Source organism: Oncorhynchus masou, chromosome 18, assembly GCF_036934945.1.
Source record: "Oncorhynchus masou masou isolate Uvic2021 chromosome 18, UVic_Omas_1.1, whole genome shotgun sequence".
NCBI classification, from domain to species: domain Eukaryota; kingdom Metazoa; phylum Chordata; class Actinopteri; order Salmoniformes; family Salmonidae; genus Oncorhynchus; species Oncorhynchus masou.
Window position 1 is genome coordinate 31,666,554 of NC_088229.1, and position 18,330 is coordinate 31,684,883.

Sequence of the window (18,330 nt, forward strand, 5' to 3'; positions counted from 1 at the left end):
TGCACAAAATACTCTGTAATGTCAAAGTGGAAGAAAAATTAGGGAATGTATATTTTTTATTAATGGAAAATAAAACACTAATACATAACCACCTGAGTCAATACATGTTGAAATCACCTTGGCAGCGATTACAGCTGTGAGTCTTTCTGGGTAAGTCTCCAGCTTTGCACACCTGGATTGTACAATATTTGCGCATTATTTTATAAAAACATATGTTCAAGGACTTTGCCTGTGCTTAGCTCTATTCCTGTTCTTTTTATCCTAAAAAACTCCATAGTCCTTTCCAATGGCAATCATACCCATAACATGATGCAGCCACCCTCATGCTTGGAAATATCCTCCTGAGAGCCAGCAATTCATTGAAGTCCACTTTTTATTTAACTAGGCAAGTCAGTTAAGAACAAATTCTTATTTACAATGACAGCCTAGGAAAACCCTTGCTCAGGGGCAGAACAACAGTTTTTTTTACCATGTCTGCTTAAGGATTCGATCTGATACCTTTCAGTTACTGACCCAACACTCTAACCACTAGGCTACCCCACCACTCTCTAGTAGACATCAGTTTGTGGTCTGTATCTGTATTAAGTCATGTTGTATCTTTGAGAGGACATTTTGGCCTTTTCAATTGCATCACGTGTGGGGGTGTGCCCCTGTCAACTTTATCCTTCTGGTTCATAAAAACATGGCTGCTGTCAAAATTAGCACATTTTATGGGAATTTGAAAAGTAGTGTGTGTAAGTAATAATTATAATTTTTGTGGGTTTGATATTCAAATAGTTTCTAGTTAGAGAATATCTCAGGAAATGTTAAGTGAGTTGTCAGGACTGTATATATTTTTTTGTTCACAGGAAATAAGAGCTAAATAAGAGTTTACCAAGAAATGTCCTGGACACCCGAATGCTGCAACTATGTTTTTAACCCACTGTACCCATTGACTGTAATGTAATTTTTTTCAGATGTTTGTCCTAATAACCCCTACAGAGGACAATTTTGCACTTACAATACAAGATAAATAACAATATTTCTTGACTATTACAGCCATTAAACTCTGTAACTGTTTTGAAGTAATATTGGCCTCATGGTGAAATCCCTGATCGGTTTCCTGCCTCTCCGGCAACTGAGTTAGGAAGGATGCCTGTATCTTTGTAGTGACTGGGTGTATTGATACAAAGTGTAATTAATAACTTCACCATGCTCAAAAGGATATTCCATGTCTGTTTTATTTATTTTTACCCATGTACAAATAGGTGCCCTTCTTTGCGGGGCATTGGAAAACCTCCCTGGTCTTTGTTGTTGTATCTGTGCTTGGAATTCAGTGCTCGACTGAGAGACCGTACAGATACTTCTATGTGTGGGGTACAGAGATGGGGTAGACATTCAAAAATCATGTTAAACACCATTATGGGACACAGAATGAGTCCATGCCACTTATTGTCTGACTTGTTAAGCACATTTCTACTCCTGAAGTTATTTGGGCTTGTCATAACAAAGGGGTTGGATACTTTTTGACATTTTGGATGTTCATTTTTTTAAATAATTTGTAAAAAAAAAGAACATCTAAAAACATAATTTCACTTTGACATTATGGGAAATTGTGTGTAGATCAATGATAAACACAACAAAATGTGGAAAAAAGTCAAGGGGTATGAATACCTTCTAAAGGCACTGTATGTCTCAGTGAGAGATATGAGAGGGAGGAGGACAAAGACATAAGTTGTCTGAAAGCTTGTTGCTAAATCAGGTAGACAGGGTCTGTCAGTACTGATAGAATATTAAGTGTTACGCCAAGAGGTCCAAACCTCTTGACAAAGGTAGTAAGCTGTTCCCTTAAAGTTGCAATAATATCATTTAGGACCATTCAATCCATCTCACTCAATGTCGTGCTGTGTCCTGCTGTGTCACCGTTGGTACGGAAAATGTAGCCCACTATTTTAAACAATATTTTATGGTTTACTCTCTCTAGGTCGTATACGGGGTTTACTGTTGAATAACAACAGCTTTTCAATGAAATAATGGAAAATCCAGCCCAATGTGGACACCCATGTGGAGAGAGAGCTGTCGGTTTAACTCCTTGGATATATTCTCGGTGACTGGTGCAGACAGGCAAGCCTACTCTTTGCACCGTGAAAATGTCCAGTAATTGATGACCCGTCTAATATTTCAGCCCCTTAAATGTGGTGGCCTGCTGTGACCATAGTATATGACCACTTTACTGTTTTCCTACTTCTCAGGTGGTAACACTGCCCTTCCCACTCTTTCTACCCCTTCCCATCATTTTATCCAGCCTGCCTTTTCTTTCTCTCTAAGCCTGATTCCTAACTAAATCACATATCTGTGCCCCGAGTGGTTCTCAGGGAATTATTGGAATGAGTAGACCAATGTGGTCTTAATCCCTCAGATTATCAGTTCAAATCACAACCTTGATGAGATAATTACACAATTGGTATCTTTCCCCAGCCCCCCTACCCTCCTCGCGAGTACAGACCTACAGGCATGAGATACAATGTAGAACAGAAAAGAAAACAAGGAGAAACACATTCACTATTGACATGCATAAAATCAGATGTTGAGTGGACCTAGGCCCTGACATTAGGGGCCGTGTAGAGGCAGTTGGAAAGATTAGAGTGCTCTTCATTACTGATGTTCAGTGTTACTGAGAGCCAAGACTGATAAAGAGAAGGAGTAAGAATGATCACTAGAGGAACACACTATGATGAGGGCTCGGAATAAAGATGGATTATGATCCATATACAATGTGGGACATCTATCCATTCAGCTTCCTCTCTGCATTCTCAATTATGCTTCTCTTCTTTCACTTTACTCCCCTCTTCGTACTTATAACGTCTCTCTCCCTCTCCCTCTCCCTCTCCCTCTCTCTCCCCCCCCCTCTCTCTCTCTGTTTCCCATCCTTAGTTTCTGTTTTGGCTATGGTCAAATGAAACGGAAGCCTCTGGACTCTCAAAGGCTCTCTTTGGCTAATCCCCTTGACTAAGAGGACAAATTTTGGTAAACAGAATTGGGTCACAAGACATAAAGAGGTGAATGTGCACCAATTACATCATAGGATTTCCTGTAAGAGGGTGAAAGAGAGAGAGTGGACGGGGTGTGCTTGATGGTGGGGGATGCAGGGGAGAAGGAGTTGTTGTGCCCCTGCTCCCGTTTCTGTGGAGATTTCTTTGACGATTCCGTGAGAAAAAGAGACATGTTGAAACTTCGGAATTAAGTATTTCACATGGTTGGTTCTCCGTTCACCCCTCTCTCCCTTCCTCTTTCCCAATACCCCCTCCACTATCTATTCTTCTCTCCCTTTCTTCACCATGCGTCTTCCCCCTCCCTCTCCCTCTCCCCAGTTGACTGATTAACAGGGTAACTCGTGTCCTCTCTCTCTCTCTCCTGGCTGGAGGAGATTCCACAGGAAGCCATGATGTAACCCAGCCTGGTCTGGTTGGACCTCTTCAGGCTGCATGGCAGAACACTCTGTGAACCATTACAACCAACTGAACCAACTCATCACACAGACATGAGATTAGTGTCCAGGCCTGAGTCTGGTCTGATTTGCTCAAAGGCAGGAGACAGCATTAGGCCAGGTCTGGGAGGATGTCAGCTGACGCATGGCCCCTGTGTCTGTCACTGTCGTGTGACCAACGTGAAGGGGTGCTGTCTGGAGTTCTCAAACTCAACTCTGGACCTCAAAGCCAGTTCCATTGTTCCTCTCTAATCAGGGACTGGTGTAGACCTGGGTCACCAGGTCTGTGTAATTAATTATCCGGAAGAACCGAAAACCATCAGGCTACGGACCTCGAAGGGTAAGAGTTGAATACCCCTGCATACAGGGAGGCACCAGGATATCTGCTTTTTTTTTTACCTTTATGTAACTAGGCAAACCAGTTAAGAACAAATTCTTATTTTCAAAGACGGCCTAGGAACAGTGGGTTAACTGCCTTGTTCAGGGGCAGAACGACAGAGTTTTACTGGGGAAGTCGATCTTGCAACCTTTTGGTTACTTGTCCAACACTCTAACCACTAGGCCACCTAGTGCAATCAGAACGCAGATAAGATCAGGACAAATGACGCATGCTAGCACCAGGTATAAACAAGGCTTCAGTCTGCCACACACACGTTTCAGTAGCAGCTGGTTTTGATCAAGTTTAATACAGTGGTTTTGGAGACAGGGGTCTTAAAGATGATGTGGCTATGCATTGCCAGGCTGCTCTGATACATAAGTCATCACAGTGAGGTGGATTTGACATTCTGTTTTTCTCCTCTATCATACCAGGCTCACTCCAGCCCACAGCTGTAAAAACTGAGCACAGACTGTTCAAAAGCATTGTATGAGTTTGTTCTTTTCTCTTACTGAACGTACCAGATGTGGGGCTATAAATTAGAGATTAAAAACACAAATGATTATCTTACGGGACAACTGCAAAGGATGAATGTTGAACATAGTAACTGTAACTGTAAAGTAAAATGTTGAGAAAAAAGAACAACCCAGTGCTGCAAACATATTGACTATAGCTTTAACACTTGAGGGGGCGGTAGACCTCCCTTATGTGGCTCCACCAGTATCAGTGGTCAGCTAGCAGCAGAGGGGTAGAGGGTGGGGCGGTGCCGGTGGGGGCGGGATCAGAACAGATAAAAATGAGGTTGTCAAGAGAGGGAGAGACCAAGTCACTAGGCAACACCCTGACGACAGGCTGGGGCTAATACATGGGCTTGTTTCAGGGGGCATGACACGGCCAGAGGGTATGGTCCCTCTCCCTCCCAGTGGGCCCCCCCAGAAGCACACCTGCATAGGGGACGGGGACGAGGGGACGAGGGGACGGGGCAGTAAAGACTGCCTGGAAACAGCTCCACTACAGAGCTCCTAAGAGGAGAAGATACAGCAAGACAAGAAGAAAGGAAAAGGGAAGAAAGAGAAAGAGATCTGCAGATGTTCCAGCTTAGAACCCCCCCCCCCCCATTAACATCCAGCCTGCCTGCATTATTCTCCCATTCAACTGTCCCCCACACGCACGCACACACGCACACCAGGTATAGTGCATTGTTGCCAGTGGTCTAAAGTAATTAAGAAAAAATACTTTAAAGTACTACTTAAGTAGTTTTTTGGGGTATCTGTACTTCACTATTTATATTTTTGACTACTTTTACTTCACTACATTCCTAATTAAAATCATTTTCCCTGACACTCAAAAGTATTTGTTACATTTTGAATGCTTAGCAGGACAGGAAAATGGTCCAACTCACACACTTATCAAGAGAACATCCCTGGTCATCCCTACTGCCTCTGATCTGGTGGACTCAAAAAACACATGCCTCACTTGTAAATTATGTCTGAGTGTTGGAGTGTGCCCCTGGCTGTCCAAAAATGGTGCCGTCTGGATTGCTTAATATAAGGAATTTGAAACTATTTATACTTTTACTTTTGATACTTAATTAAGTATATTTAAAAGAAAATACTTTTAGACTTTTGCTCAAGTAGTATTATACTAGATGACTTTCACTTGTACTTGAGAAATCTTCTATTAAGGTATCTTTAATTTGACTCAAGTATCACAATTGGATACTTTTTCCACCACTGATTGTTACTAAGGACCTACCACAAGACCACAGGTAGCTAGTGTTACATGTCTCTCGAGCTAAGTGTGTATGTTTTTGTTCTTTTGTCTCCTGGCCCCAACGTTCAGGCCTGTTGGCTCTTCTTTACCTCTCTGTAGTGGCTTCAGTCTCACCGTAGCACCACCGGCCCAAGGGGCATGGTTTGCCTGTTGTCATGACACTGTGAACTGGTGCAAAGTGAATGCTGGGAACTGAGATGCATCCCGGGACTAAGCAAACACAGCAGGGCAGAGACCCATGAACACCAGAGGAAGTCCCCCCCCCCCAGACCAGTCAGATATTAACTGAAGGAAGGCTAATCTAACTGGCTATATAACATGGTCTAAAAGAAGTCAACCTGGTCGTTAGGCCAAAACCATTTTCTTTTCATGGGCAAGTGTGATAAAACATTTGAACCCATCTTCTATCAATGAGAGTCTACTGTATGTCTTCAGTATCCAGTATCCTGCCTGAGGTGGGAGAAAGAGGCTGTGTTATAAAGTGTTTATTATGTGCTCGACGATGATAATACATCCACATTTCCTATCTACAGGTAATATGCTAATTCCAGTTGTCTTGTCTGTCCACAGAGGTCATTGTGATTCCTAAAGAACTTCCCCTTCACAGACACCGAGGTGATGAATGTCAGATATAGTTGTCATGTTTTAGTAGCAAACGGCTGGACGTGTGAGAGAGGAGACAATAGGTCTTTTCCTCAGACTCTTCATCTCTCTCTGTCAGTATCACCTGGCTGCCAGACTGTCTCCACTCAAGTAGCCAGTCTGTCACCAAGTTAAGTAGTATTTGTCGTATGCATAGCCATGTACGTGGGGGGGGGGGGGGGGGGGGGGGGCTGAGGGTGGTGCAGCACCCCCTGTTAAATCAAAATTAAAATAAAAAAATCTAAAAAATGTTTTTTTATCACCCAATTAGTACACTAGGCCTTTATTACCCCTGTATGAGGGAAGAAATACACTTTCAGCAGAGCACCCCCCCAATCAATGACATCACCACCCTTAGCATAGGCAGAACTAGCAGCAGTGTCACCACATACACAACAGCTTCAGATTCGTTTTCTGCGCATCTTACCCACAAGGTTATTCCTAACGTCGACATTCCTAATGTCGCTGTCTGTTAACAGTACAGACTGTAAAGGGTCTCCAGGATAGGGGTGTAACACATTGAAACAGAGGGATGAATCCAGGGTCTTGCTGAGACATTTCCTCCTCTACTTCCTCCCCTGTTTTCTATCTCTCCCAAACCTCTCTCCTCAGTGTTCCCCAACTATCTCTCCCAAACCTTTCCTCAGTGTTCCCCAACTATCTCTCCCAAACCTCTCCTCAGTGTTCCCCAACTCTCTCCCAAACCTCTCCTCAGTGTTCCCCAACTATCTCTCCCAAACCTCTCTCCTCAGTGTTCCCCAACTATCTCTCCCAAACCTCTCTCCTCAGTGTTCCCCAACTATCTCTCCAAAACCTCTCCTCAGTGTTCCCCAACTATCTCTCCCAAACCTCTCTCCTCAGTGTTCCCCAACTATCTCTCCCAAACCTCTCTCCTCAGTGTTCCCCAACTATCTCCCCCAAACCACTCTCCTCAGTGTTCCCCAACTATCTCTCCAAAACCACTCTCCTCAATGTTCACCAACAATGCTCGTTGAGATCACTGTTCAGTTGAAGTGAACTACTACACCCCCTTGTGGCATCTTTGCAATCTACACTCAATCACACGATCTCTTGAGACCACTTATCCTCTAACACTGCTGTAGGAGGGACATCCTGGTCATTCCTTTACACCTCCTCACTACCCACGTAGCCAGATACCTGTCAGCTTGTTTGTCTATCTGCATATCTCTTGATCAGTCTGCCAGTCTGTCTGCTTTCACCTGAACTATGGATGGCCATGAGAGGAGGAGTTTGAACAGGTTCTGCAGCAGTTTTACCACCCAAGCAGCACTGTCCTGTGCTAACAAAAAACAAATCTATGTATAGGTCACGTTCAAGTTCAGTGGAGCACAATGTCTGAAATCTAGACTGTCACCTTGATCAAATGTTTAACGTCATTCTTATGTTGATGGTTGGTTCCAGTCCTTCTCAGACTAACAGGTTTGGCGGACAGACTGCAGGTAGTTCCTCTCAGCTCAGAACGACAGTTGAGCGGCCTGTTCCCCTGCTAATCAGCCAGTCACTCAGCAGCTGTATACTGTGGACGGAACAGAGACTCAAAGACACAGCTTCAGGTGCTGGAGTTCCATGAGAAACACCGGAACCTGTATGACGTATCATCCTAGTCTCCTTCCTCTTACTTTTTCCATCAGATGTGTACTACACTCTGCCTCTCCTGCAGATGAGAATGCAGTAAACTGGTTTGTTTCACTGACAGCTTACGTATTAGGTTCTGATTATAGTATTGATTATCAATAGTATTTCTAATCACCAGTTAATTAACCACAATAAGCCAGGTGTGGGTGTGTCAACATCAGTACAACTAGGTTAAAGAAAAAGACCCACACATGGGTTATGGTTCTCTACGGTGATATACGCCCACATTTATTGCAAACAAAATAGATATCGGCTCCTGAACACAGGCTCATAAACTTTGACTTGCACAAGTACAATAGGAGAAAAAAAGAAGAGAAAAAGTACATTTCTTAAAATGATAGGGTTACTGAACTTCACCAGGCAGGATGTGGACATGATCTTTACCAAAACTGCTCAATCTTAAAGCCCTAAAATGAAAAATCTTCTCCCTCGTCTTTCTGAACCTGAAACACACTGCGCCAAACTGCAAAAGGCCAGAAAGAAAATACATTATTAAAGCAAAGCAGTTACAACCTAAAGCAAGAGGAGGAATTATTTGGTCCTTTGGTCTCCTCTCTGAGGAGACATGGTTCTTTTGACACTGTCTCCACCTGCAGGTACATTTCAGTCACTGCATGGGACCTCTAACTACAATACTAAATATAGTTTCCATATAACAGACTTCTCTGATTTGATATGACAGAGTATGACTCACGTAAATAGTAGTGTCATAGCAAAATGTGCATAAAAATATCAAAATGTGATCGATTTCCCAAGTTCAGTTCCTTCTTAATGCTATGATCTGAACTCTGAGCTAATATTACCACTATACTGACTAACATGTCAGGTACCATGTAATTACACACATGACTAAATTGGCACAATTATACATTGAGACTAGTACAGTAGTACATGGTTAGATGTCTTTGTCGAAGCCAAATACTTCCAGACCAGAGAAGCCAGGTGCAATTCATATAGATACCAACGGTCGAGTTCCATGTCAAAGGTTAACGTCCATGTAAAGCGTGTATGACACAATGGTAAACTCATCTCCCGCTTCCCTAACACCATCTGATTATACTTCACATTCTCTATGACAAAGGCTAGAACCAAGAACGGACTTGGTACAGAGATCAAACTAGACAATCATTGCAAATAAATCAGGCTGGGAGAGAAAAATGTTTCTGACAATAAAATAAAAATATCAGCTTCCTGTGATATTACAGAACCCCCCTCCCTTCCCCTAAACAACAACACTCATTCCATTTTAAAATTCTGGCCTTTCAAATAAAACAAAAAATATAGAAGAAACAGACACCGGATAAGCTGTTGTACAATTTGTGTAACAAACCACTTTTGAACTTCAAAATATCCCAATGTCAAAACAGTTACTTAAAAATCAGCCATTTCCAAGTACAGCACGGCACATGGGAAACGTGTAGAGAGGTGGGCTGATGTGAAATGTGGTGGCAGCCAGTGATGGACGAGCTTGTGGAAACTTTGTCGTCATTTATCTTTTTTCTCAGCCTCTGTGGTTTCTTCTTTCGCTGCAGCATCTTCCGGAGAGACTTCCTCGTACCTGTCAGAGTGGTAGAAAAGAATAGAAAGAAAATATTTTCAATTAAAGGAGACATGATGACTAACAACTTGGAGATTTCACAATGCACTGCACACAACTGTATGATTACTGAAAATAAACATGAAAGTGTTTTATGTTGATACCAAATAAATACACCAATGGGAGTGATGAATCCAATGCAGGCCTGGGACTCCAACAAACACAACAAAAAGATGTGGATGAGTCGCAGGCCTGGAGAATGACTGGACATGACTAGTGGGGCATCTGAATCATACTCAGCCAAAGTAACTTATGAGCAATGCTTCAGAAAAAAAGAAAAATGAGTTTGGGCCAGATAGGGCCCAGGTTCACTAAACTGAGTTGAACCATTCCCTGGACCGAGGTCACTCCTCAGGAAAAGCCTGATATTGACATTTCGTTCAAAGGAGAGAGAGAGATTGCATCTGCCAGTGCCAGAGGCCCGTCCACAGAGCACTGGTGTTAATGGTCAGAGTAGGAGAGAGAAACAGAGGGAAGGACACAACGCCAGGCAAGCCAGGTTTGATGACAGAGTCATGTCAGGGCAGGGTGGGGGAGACATGGGGCGTACCTGCCCGGGTGAGAGGTGATCTGGTCACTACATAGGTGGGTTGTTGCGTCGCCGGCGTGGCGAGGAGGAGCTCTGCATTGAGTTAGCCAGGCTGGCGGGAGAGCCTGACACGGTGGGGTAGTGTGTGAGCCGGGGTGTGTGTGGCAACACCTCCTCTGAGGACTCATAGCTGAGCAGGAAGAAGAGGAAGAGGAGTAGGATGGCCAGTGAGTTGTACAGCAGAAAACACAGTAGAGAGAAAAGACTAGTATGCCAAAGTGAATTCACAGCTCTACAAAGGTGCTGAAAATGAAGAGATAAAGTGCTTTGCAAGACTGAACACAGAAGTGAACAAAGAATGAGTGTCTAGTCAGAAATGGCAGCAGTGTGACAGATGGGAACCAGTCAAAGTACAATGACCAGGAGGAAGGTTAGCATTTAGCACCAAGCCTTGGCACAGCCAGTTGACACCCAGGTCTCTTACCCTTTCCCCACATACTTTGTGCCACCCCAAGGTCATGGCTTTGTTTTTACCATGGTGAATAACAAGCGAGGCGGAGGTGACATTTCTGGCAGGAGAGGTTTGGGGAATGTTTCCTCTCCCTCCCCTACCCAGGCCAGCCGCTGTGCAGGTGCTTGCCCCAGCTGGGTGTCTAACCTCTGCTGTCATTATTGCTAGTAGCAGTCAGAGCCTCCACAGCCCAAGTCACCGTGCTGGGATTACAGTCTAGGGAGACCAAGGCCTGATTCTGACCCAGTAGTGTATGCATGGATGAGTAGGTGCATGGTAGAGCCATTCACACATAATATTCCAAGCAGCACTAGGTGGAAGAATGATATATAAATCATTGTACTCATGTCAATAATCATTGAGTCTGGAGGAGGGGAGAGCAATAGGTGGCAAAGGTTTATATGATGAGTGAAGATATACTTTTGTTTTAAATAAAAGTAAAATAAAGTTTCCATGCTGAATAATCTTGGAGGCACAAATGTTAAGATTAAGAGAAAGGCAACCAACTACTTAAAAAAATATATTTATATATTTTTTTAAAAGACACCATTTTGACAAATGTTTGTCTCAAGGAAGAACAGTACTGGCTCTCTATCCACATTAGAGGTCGACCGATTAATCGGAATGGCTGTTAAATTAGGGCCGATTTCAAGTTTTCATAACAATCAGAAATCTGTATTTTTTTACACTTTATTTAATCTTTATTTAACTAGGCAAGTCAGTTAAGAACACATTCTTATTTTCAATAACGGCCTAGGAACGGTGGGTTAACTGCCTTGTTCAGGGGCAGAACGACAGATTTACACCTTGTCAGCTCGGGGATTCAATCTTGCAACCTTACAGTTAACTAGTTAACAAACGCTCTAACCACCTGATTACATTGCACTCCACAAGGAGACTGCCTGTTACGCGAATGCAATAAGCCAAGGTAAGTTGCTAGCTAGCATTAAAGTTATCTTATAAAAAAAAACAATCAATCAATCATACGTTCACACGTTGTGGATAATATTACTAGTTTATCTAGCGTGTCCTGCGTTGCATATAATCGATGCGGTGCGTATCGTTGCTCCAATGTGTACCTAACCATGAACATCAATGACTTTCTTAAAACCAATACACAGAAGTGAGACAGGATTGTGTTGAGGCACAGATCTGGGGAAGGGTACCAAAACATTTTTGCAGCATTGGTGGTCCCGAAGAACACCGTGGCCATCTTTTTTTAAACTCTTCCTAGAGCTGGCCGCCCGGCCAAACTGAGCAACTGAGGGAGAAGGGCCTTGGTCAGGGAGGTTGTCACTTTGACAGAGCTCCAGATTTCCTCTGTGTAGATGGGAGAACCTTCCAGAAAGACAACCATCTCTGCAGCACGCCATCCTTGAAACCTGCTCCAGAGCTCTCAGGACCTGACTGGGGCAAAGGTTCACCTTCCAACAGGACAATGACCTAAAAGCACACAGCCAAGACAACACAGGTGTAGCTTTGGGACAAGTCTCTGAATGTCCTTGAGTGGCCCAGCCAGAGCCCGGATTTGAACCTGATCGAACAACTGGAGAGACCTGAAAATATCTGTGCAGCAATGCTCCCCATCCAACCTGAGAGCTTGAGAGGATCTGCAGAGATGAATGCAAGAAACTCCCCAAATACAGGTGTGCCAAGCTTGTAGCATCATACCCAAGAAGACTTTAGTCTATAATCACTGCCAAAGGTGCTTCAACAAAGCACTGAGTAAAGGGTCTGGATACTTATTTTTATTTTATTACTTTTTTGCATTATGGGGTATTGTGTGTAGATTTGTTGAGGAAAGAAATCAATTAAATCAATTCTCGAATAAGGCTGTAAAGTAACAAAATGTGGAAAAGTTAAGTGGTCTGAATACTTTCCGAATGCACTGTAGGTATATGGTAAACCACCCAAGCCTACTAACTGGGGCTGCATGGTGGAACAGGAGAAATGTTCAATACTCCTAGCGATGAGCTCAGAACTGATTAAGAAATGTCATGCTGGAAACAGGGAAGGTATTATATTATTACCTGAACATCTCGGTCAGTTCTCCTTTCAACAGAGCTACAACCACCGGGAATCCAATACAGGCTGGGACCAGGTACAGCAAGGCAGGCTGGGAAAGAAGAGAGAGTGAGACAAGTCACCCGGTCAGTAGCAGCCAAGTCTCGACATAAAGGTAACGCTTTCAACTGCATGTCACGAGTGTGAACTGGGAGTCTGTGCCTCGCTCACCTGGGCATGTTTAAAGGTGTGCATGACCCAGATGGTCATTCCCAGGCCAAAGATGTAGGCCAGGAAGCTGGTGTAGAAGTAGGTCCTGGTGTTCTTCTTCAGACTGGAGGGGGCAGGGTACAGAGAACATTAAACAGCTGGAAACAACGAGACTGGGCAGGGAGAGCGAGGATCTGGAAGGAGAAGAGTTAGTGCTCACCTGACATCAAAGCGGAGGAGTAAAGCAATGAAGATACCTGGAAAAATAAATGCAATATTCACATTAACAGAGGGGCCAGTGCTCGTAAGGTGGCAGCATGCTCCAGTTTGGCTAGGCGAGATGGAGTGTGCTCGCATACTCCTTTAAAAGACCTTAACTTGAAAAAAATAAAAAAGCAGCAATAGTACGGTTTGTCCATTTTGAAATGTTATAGCCAGTATACATTTCCTCAAAATAGTCTGAATTCAAATCAAATTTTATTCAAATGTGTAGACCTTACCGTGAAATGCTTACTTACAAGCCCTTAACCAACAATGCAGTTCAAGAAAAAGACTTAAGAAAATTTATACAGGGCGGGTACCAAGTCAATATGCGGGAGTACAGGTTAGTCGAGGTAGTTTATCTAATCTAAGAGATTTCTTGAGGTGTCATTAATTTAGAAATTTCGGTGCAACAACCGAAAAAAAACCTTACCGAAGACGATAACGTCACAAAATGTCATAATATATGTATGAAATAACTGTTTCGAATGGGAAGCATGCGGACGCCTTTAGAGGAAAAATAAGCTTCAGCGCAAAGTGTTAGAGTGGAGGTGGATGTAATGCCGGAGTATTGCCCTCAAGTGGATGTCACAAGCCAATATCTACATAAAATTAGAAGCTACTGCTGAGTGAGGGGAAGGTTGACTTGCCTGGAATGACAATATCTCCAAGACCCAGCATGGCAAATTGATTGGCACCTAGCCCCTTCTCAAACAGGTCCTGGGGAAACACCACTGAGATTGAGAGAAGAGGGAGAAAGAAGAAGAAATAACTGTCACCATATGTCAGATGTGATTTAATTAGAGACCAAAAGCAGAGAACACACACACACACACACACACGATGACAGTAGTTGCTCCACAGTGACTGGGGTGATATTTATTTTTTATTTTACTAGGCAAGTCAGTTAAGAACAAATTCTTATTTTCAATGACGGCCTAGGAACAGTGGGTTAACTGCCTGTTCAGGGGCAGAACGACAGATTTGTACTTTGTCAGGTCGGGTATTCGAACTTGCAACCTTTCGGTTACTAGTCCAACGCTCTAACCACTAGGCTACCCTGCCGCCCAGACAGCCATATACTTAACTGTCTGTGAGACTAACAAAATTATTTAATGGGTGCTATGTAAATGTATGGTTACACATGAAATACTGTCTATAAATATTGATTGCATTGATATTTTACAATAAAAAGGTCCCTTGACTCACACTTAATGGGTGCCTCGAACGACTTGGCCACGGTAACCATGACATTGGTGCCAAACACCTACAGGGAGAACGGTTGTTTATTCAAGTGAGTCAATTCTCCAAGCTTAACATTTTGGCAGGGCCTAAGGGGTATACTTCAAAGCAGGATCAATGAGTTAGCCAGCTAACTTGCCTAAATATATATATTTTTCAAAATAAGCTTGAAATGTGCACGGTCTAATTGACTCACCATCAAAAACAAACTACATTAAGCTTTCTTATTTTTGGTTATTTATCCAAGTTGATCCCACTGTGTAGTATACCCCTCTGGTGTGTAGCCTAGTAGTGCAGTGTTGGGGTTATTTGGCAGACTTACCCAGAAGACATCATAGACAAACAGCCCCCCCAGCAGGATGCAACCAGTACTGACATTGTTTAGGTGCAGAAGCTCCACCCCATTCAGGGCGAACGCCAGGCCAAAGAGGTTGTTGGCAACCCAGTGCTGGGAAGAACCAAAGAACACTTTTTCAAACAAAAACATCCACAACACCCAAACAGAAGACAAACAGAGATGAACCCAACCATAGAGAGCATTGAAAGAAACACTGCGGAAATGTTCTGCAGCCAATTACAGCTCTGTTAGTACACCTGACCATTTGGTGTCTTCAACGTTTTATCGAGGACAAACTGTAACATTGGGTTTTACCAAACACGTCGCTCCAACGCTTCGAATTTGCATAAAGTAGAGCTCAACTTTTTCTAGCGCTCCTGTTGCAGGGTTCTCGCCACTCATCTTCCCACAATCCCCTGCACATTACCCTGCATGCCCTCGTTGAAAACTAATGGGGCCGGAACTTCTCACGACGAATTCATTGTTGGTGCAAACCCAGTGCAACACAGTCATCCTCTACACCCCAAACTAAATCGCCATGCCATATTTTTTTTTTTTAAATTACACTATTTTAACACGCTGTAGTTTAACTTCAACTGACCTTCTTGAGGATGTACCAGACCCCAACCACAGTGCTGATGACCAGGCAGATCATGTCCTTGGTGTCAAACTCATAGTTGACAATTTCTGTGGGAGGGAGGGTCATCATTGACAAACATCCAGCTATTCATAAAACATACGTGCTTTTACAGGGTATTTACCATATTACTGATCCTAGCTCTTTCATTCCATTCCATCCTTACCTTCTTTGGTCTCTCCTGAGCCCTGAGTGAAGAGCAGCTGGTACTGCTTGATGGGAATGTTAGCGGGGAAGATCCTGTTCATGAAGGGACTAATCGAGAGAGGCAGAAATTATGTTGAGACAGGCTATATAATCCAAGTCATCTAACGTGAAAGGAGATCTTACTTAATAAAGTGATATGAAATAAATCAAGCCTCTCACCTCATTGTATGAGACAGTGCCAAAATCCCCAGGACAAAGAAATACATTGACAGCAGCAAGTTGATGTACTCTTGTGAGAAAATCTGATTGAAACGAGGCAAATTAATTTAGTATTACGAACACCACTAGCCTCTCTCGCTCTTGATCAGGGAGCTGAAAAAAGTTAATCAATAAGGACAGCATGCGTGATGTGAGCATGGGGTGCAAGCAATGAGTAACACAGATACGGTAAAGCAGAGGTACAGCAATATGTGGGAGGTTGGAGGGGAAAGCAGTAGCTTATTCAAATGTAATAATGCACGAAACGATTCAGGACAAAGCATAGGAAGTGTTGCGAGTGATGATGCTCACTTTGAAGAAGAGGTAGAGGCCGAAGAGGGTGCAGCTGGCGATTATGGGGAACCGTGCAGCATCTCTGCCTGTGATGGTCTCTGGCATGTCTGAGGAGTTCTGGGAAGAGACAGAAACAAGGGTTGATTGGACAAGAATGCATACAACACACACACACACACTTCCTAAGTACCTTCAAAAACACACAAAAGCATGAACTTTCTCAAAGCACATGGCCAAAGTTCCTCTTCAGAGAGAACGCACTAGAAGTACAAGCATGTGACCATATCAATATCAACCTGTCTCTTACTAAATCACAGTCATAACCTTTAGTGCCTCATCTCATCACAGACTAATTCTAGTTCTTCACAAAATAAGTAGTTAAGTCACATGTTCGTGTCCCACTAGACATAAACCTATCTGAATGAAATTAGCCAATCTGCACAGGGAATATAATTAAAATGGGTCATTGTGGTGCGATGAGTAGCAAGTAACAAGACAGGACTGCAACGAACGAGCGATTCATCCTAAAGACCACATCTCCAGTTGATACTAGATAGAGGCCTTTAACCGATCACCTTCAGTGTCAGTTTCTTCTATAGCACCGTCCCTGAACCCTTTCAAAGTTCACCCAACCTGTTCAGTGTGATTCTGGTCAAGGGGACTTGGCCTGTACACGACAGGACCCACATCCTCATTGATTGGGCGCAAAGCAGGACTATGCTGAGACCCAAACCTTGACACTTGGTGCCTCATAACCAAAATGATTTTACACACAAATGGGAGACATACACACATAGCGACACACTGTCATGAAGCATCTTGAAGATTGCCACGAACAATGAGGTGTCAGGATGAGAGGAAAAATATGTTTAAATAAAAACTGTCGACTGACAGTGCGTGTTCTGAGTATCAGTTCTAATACTCACTCTGTACTCATAATCGCAACCATTTTCTCCAGCAACCTAAGGATGAAATAAGTGTTCAGAAGGTCATAAGCTGGGTATGCAGTAAACATATAGTAGGTCATCTGCAGTGGGCACCAGGGAAGAGTCGAGCTGAGGCAGCAACCAACCACACAGGAAGGGCTGCAGCAGGGTACCAGTTAGTTCACAACCACCAGAAAAGTTACTTAATTTCACACCACTCAAAAAGCCTGTTATCAGTCATGTCAAGAGACAACCAAGTCATGCATCATCATCCCTTTCCCTCCACCACTGACTAAAAGACCAGTAGTGATGGCTGTTTGACACGTGTAGTTGTGAAAATGATTAGCATATTCCTACTATACATTGAGGAAGTGTCAGAAGTGCTTCGGGGGAAAAATAACAGGCTATAGGGCGTGGCTAGAAATTAACTGAGAAGCAATGGAAATGGGTTTACCTAAAACGTATCCACTCATGTCAAAACAAATAAAAAATCGCCTCAACACTTGCACACGTCTCTCCATCACCTACTAAAAGACTTTGCAGTGACAACCTGGCTGAAATGAATGAACAACATCATGCCAGCTAGCTAGATGGCATGATTAACAATAACATTGACCACTCAACAAAAAACAAAACAATCTAACCAGTAAATTAAGCAAGCAAACGCTCAGGCAAATCGGGTTAACATATGGTTCATGGCAGCCCCAGTCAAGGCCTGCCAGTCATTCATTACTGATGTTAGCTAGCTAGCCATGCCTAGCTAACTGGCTAGCTACATCAGACTTGTCTGGGTATGGAACAGAAACACTGACTGTGTAATGTGAGTGACATCTGTCTAGTGCTACATGAGACTTGTGTGCGAGACACTTGACAGCTGAATGAGGATCTTTGCATCCTTTGTTTATGGCCCAACAACAGTATCCAACAGTTTAGCGCTTCCCACTGTTAGCTGCGTAAAGTACCGAGCTATTGTTAGTTAGCTCGCTACTTGTACATTGCTATAATGTTAACGTTACCTTGCTTTTGCCACAGTTGACTGACCGCAGTGCACCAAAGAAGATGGGCAACAGAGCCATAAAAACAAGGCTGCCATAAGCCAGTGCCGTTCCCTCCGGTGTCGCCACAAACTTGGCCACAGTCGCGTTGACAGCGTCGGTACCATTTGAGTCGGTAGAATTCAGGCCATCCAGAATGAGAGGTGAAGTTTCGCTGGGTAAGACCGATCCTTGATCAACATCCGCCATGTTTGCAAGTTGTCCAACTCAAAGAAGACGTGTATGCTGTTTTCGATCTATGAAGACTGGTCGTTTCTCATTTAAGAACGTTCTCTTTTGCTAAGGCCACGTTCCCTATCTCTTTGCCAATTGAAACACCTCTTCCTTGTTCTTCGGTGGGGTTTATCGGCGGTTGGCATCCAACGTTATGGTGCATTACCGCCGCTTACTGTAGTGGAGTGTGGGCCAG

The 18,330-nt window shown here is 43.4% G+C and overlaps 1 protein-coding gene across 4 annotated transcripts; it reads right to left on the reverse strand.

Moving 5' to 3' along the window:
• Positions 1–8,109: 8,109 nt before the first annotated feature.
• On the reverse strand, positions 8,110–18,265 carry LOC135504401 (minor histocompatibility antigen H13-like). 4 transcript variants are annotated; one of them, XM_064922977.1, is made up of 14 exons: positions 17,883–18,265; positions 16,867–16,902; positions 15,959–16,057; positions 15,608–15,690; positions 15,408–15,496; positions 15,206–15,291; positions 14,590–14,715; positions 14,235–14,292; positions 13,676–13,759; positions 12,985–13,021; positions 12,786–12,888; positions 12,581–12,666; positions 10,061–10,229; positions 8,110–9,471 (listed from the first exon to the last, which is right to left on the reverse strand). In XM_064922977.1, exons 1-13 carry the CDS (start codon positions 18,108–18,110, stop codon positions 10,088–10,090), a joined length of 1,257 nt encoding a protein of 418 aa, XP_064779049.1. In that variant the 5' UTR covers positions 18,111–18,265; the 3' UTR covers positions 8,110–9,471; positions 10,061–10,087. The 4 variants fall into 4 exon arrangements, with proteins under 4 accessions (XP_064779049.1, XP_064779050.1, XP_064779051.1 ...); XM_064922978.1 differs by lacking the exon at positions 16,867–16,902 and having other exon boundaries at positions 17,883–18,264; XM_064922979.1 differs by lacking the exon at positions 10,061–10,229 and having other exon boundaries at positions 17,883–18,263.
• Between the last annotated feature and the right edge of the window lie 65 nt (positions 18,266–18,330).

Coding starts and splice junctions, on each gene's coding strand:
- LOC135504401 (XM_064922977.1), bottom strand. CDS start 18,110: ATGGCGGATGTTGATCAAGGATCGGTCTTACCCAGCGAAACTTCACCT. Junction 15,497..15,607: donor GCACTGTCTCATACAATGAG/GTGAGAGGCTTG, acceptor TCTCTCGATTAG/TCCCTTCATGAACAGGATCT. Junction 13,760..14,234: donor GTTCGAGGCACCCATTAAGT/GTGAGTCAAGGG, acceptor TCTCAATCTCAG/TGGTGTTTCCCCAGGACCTG.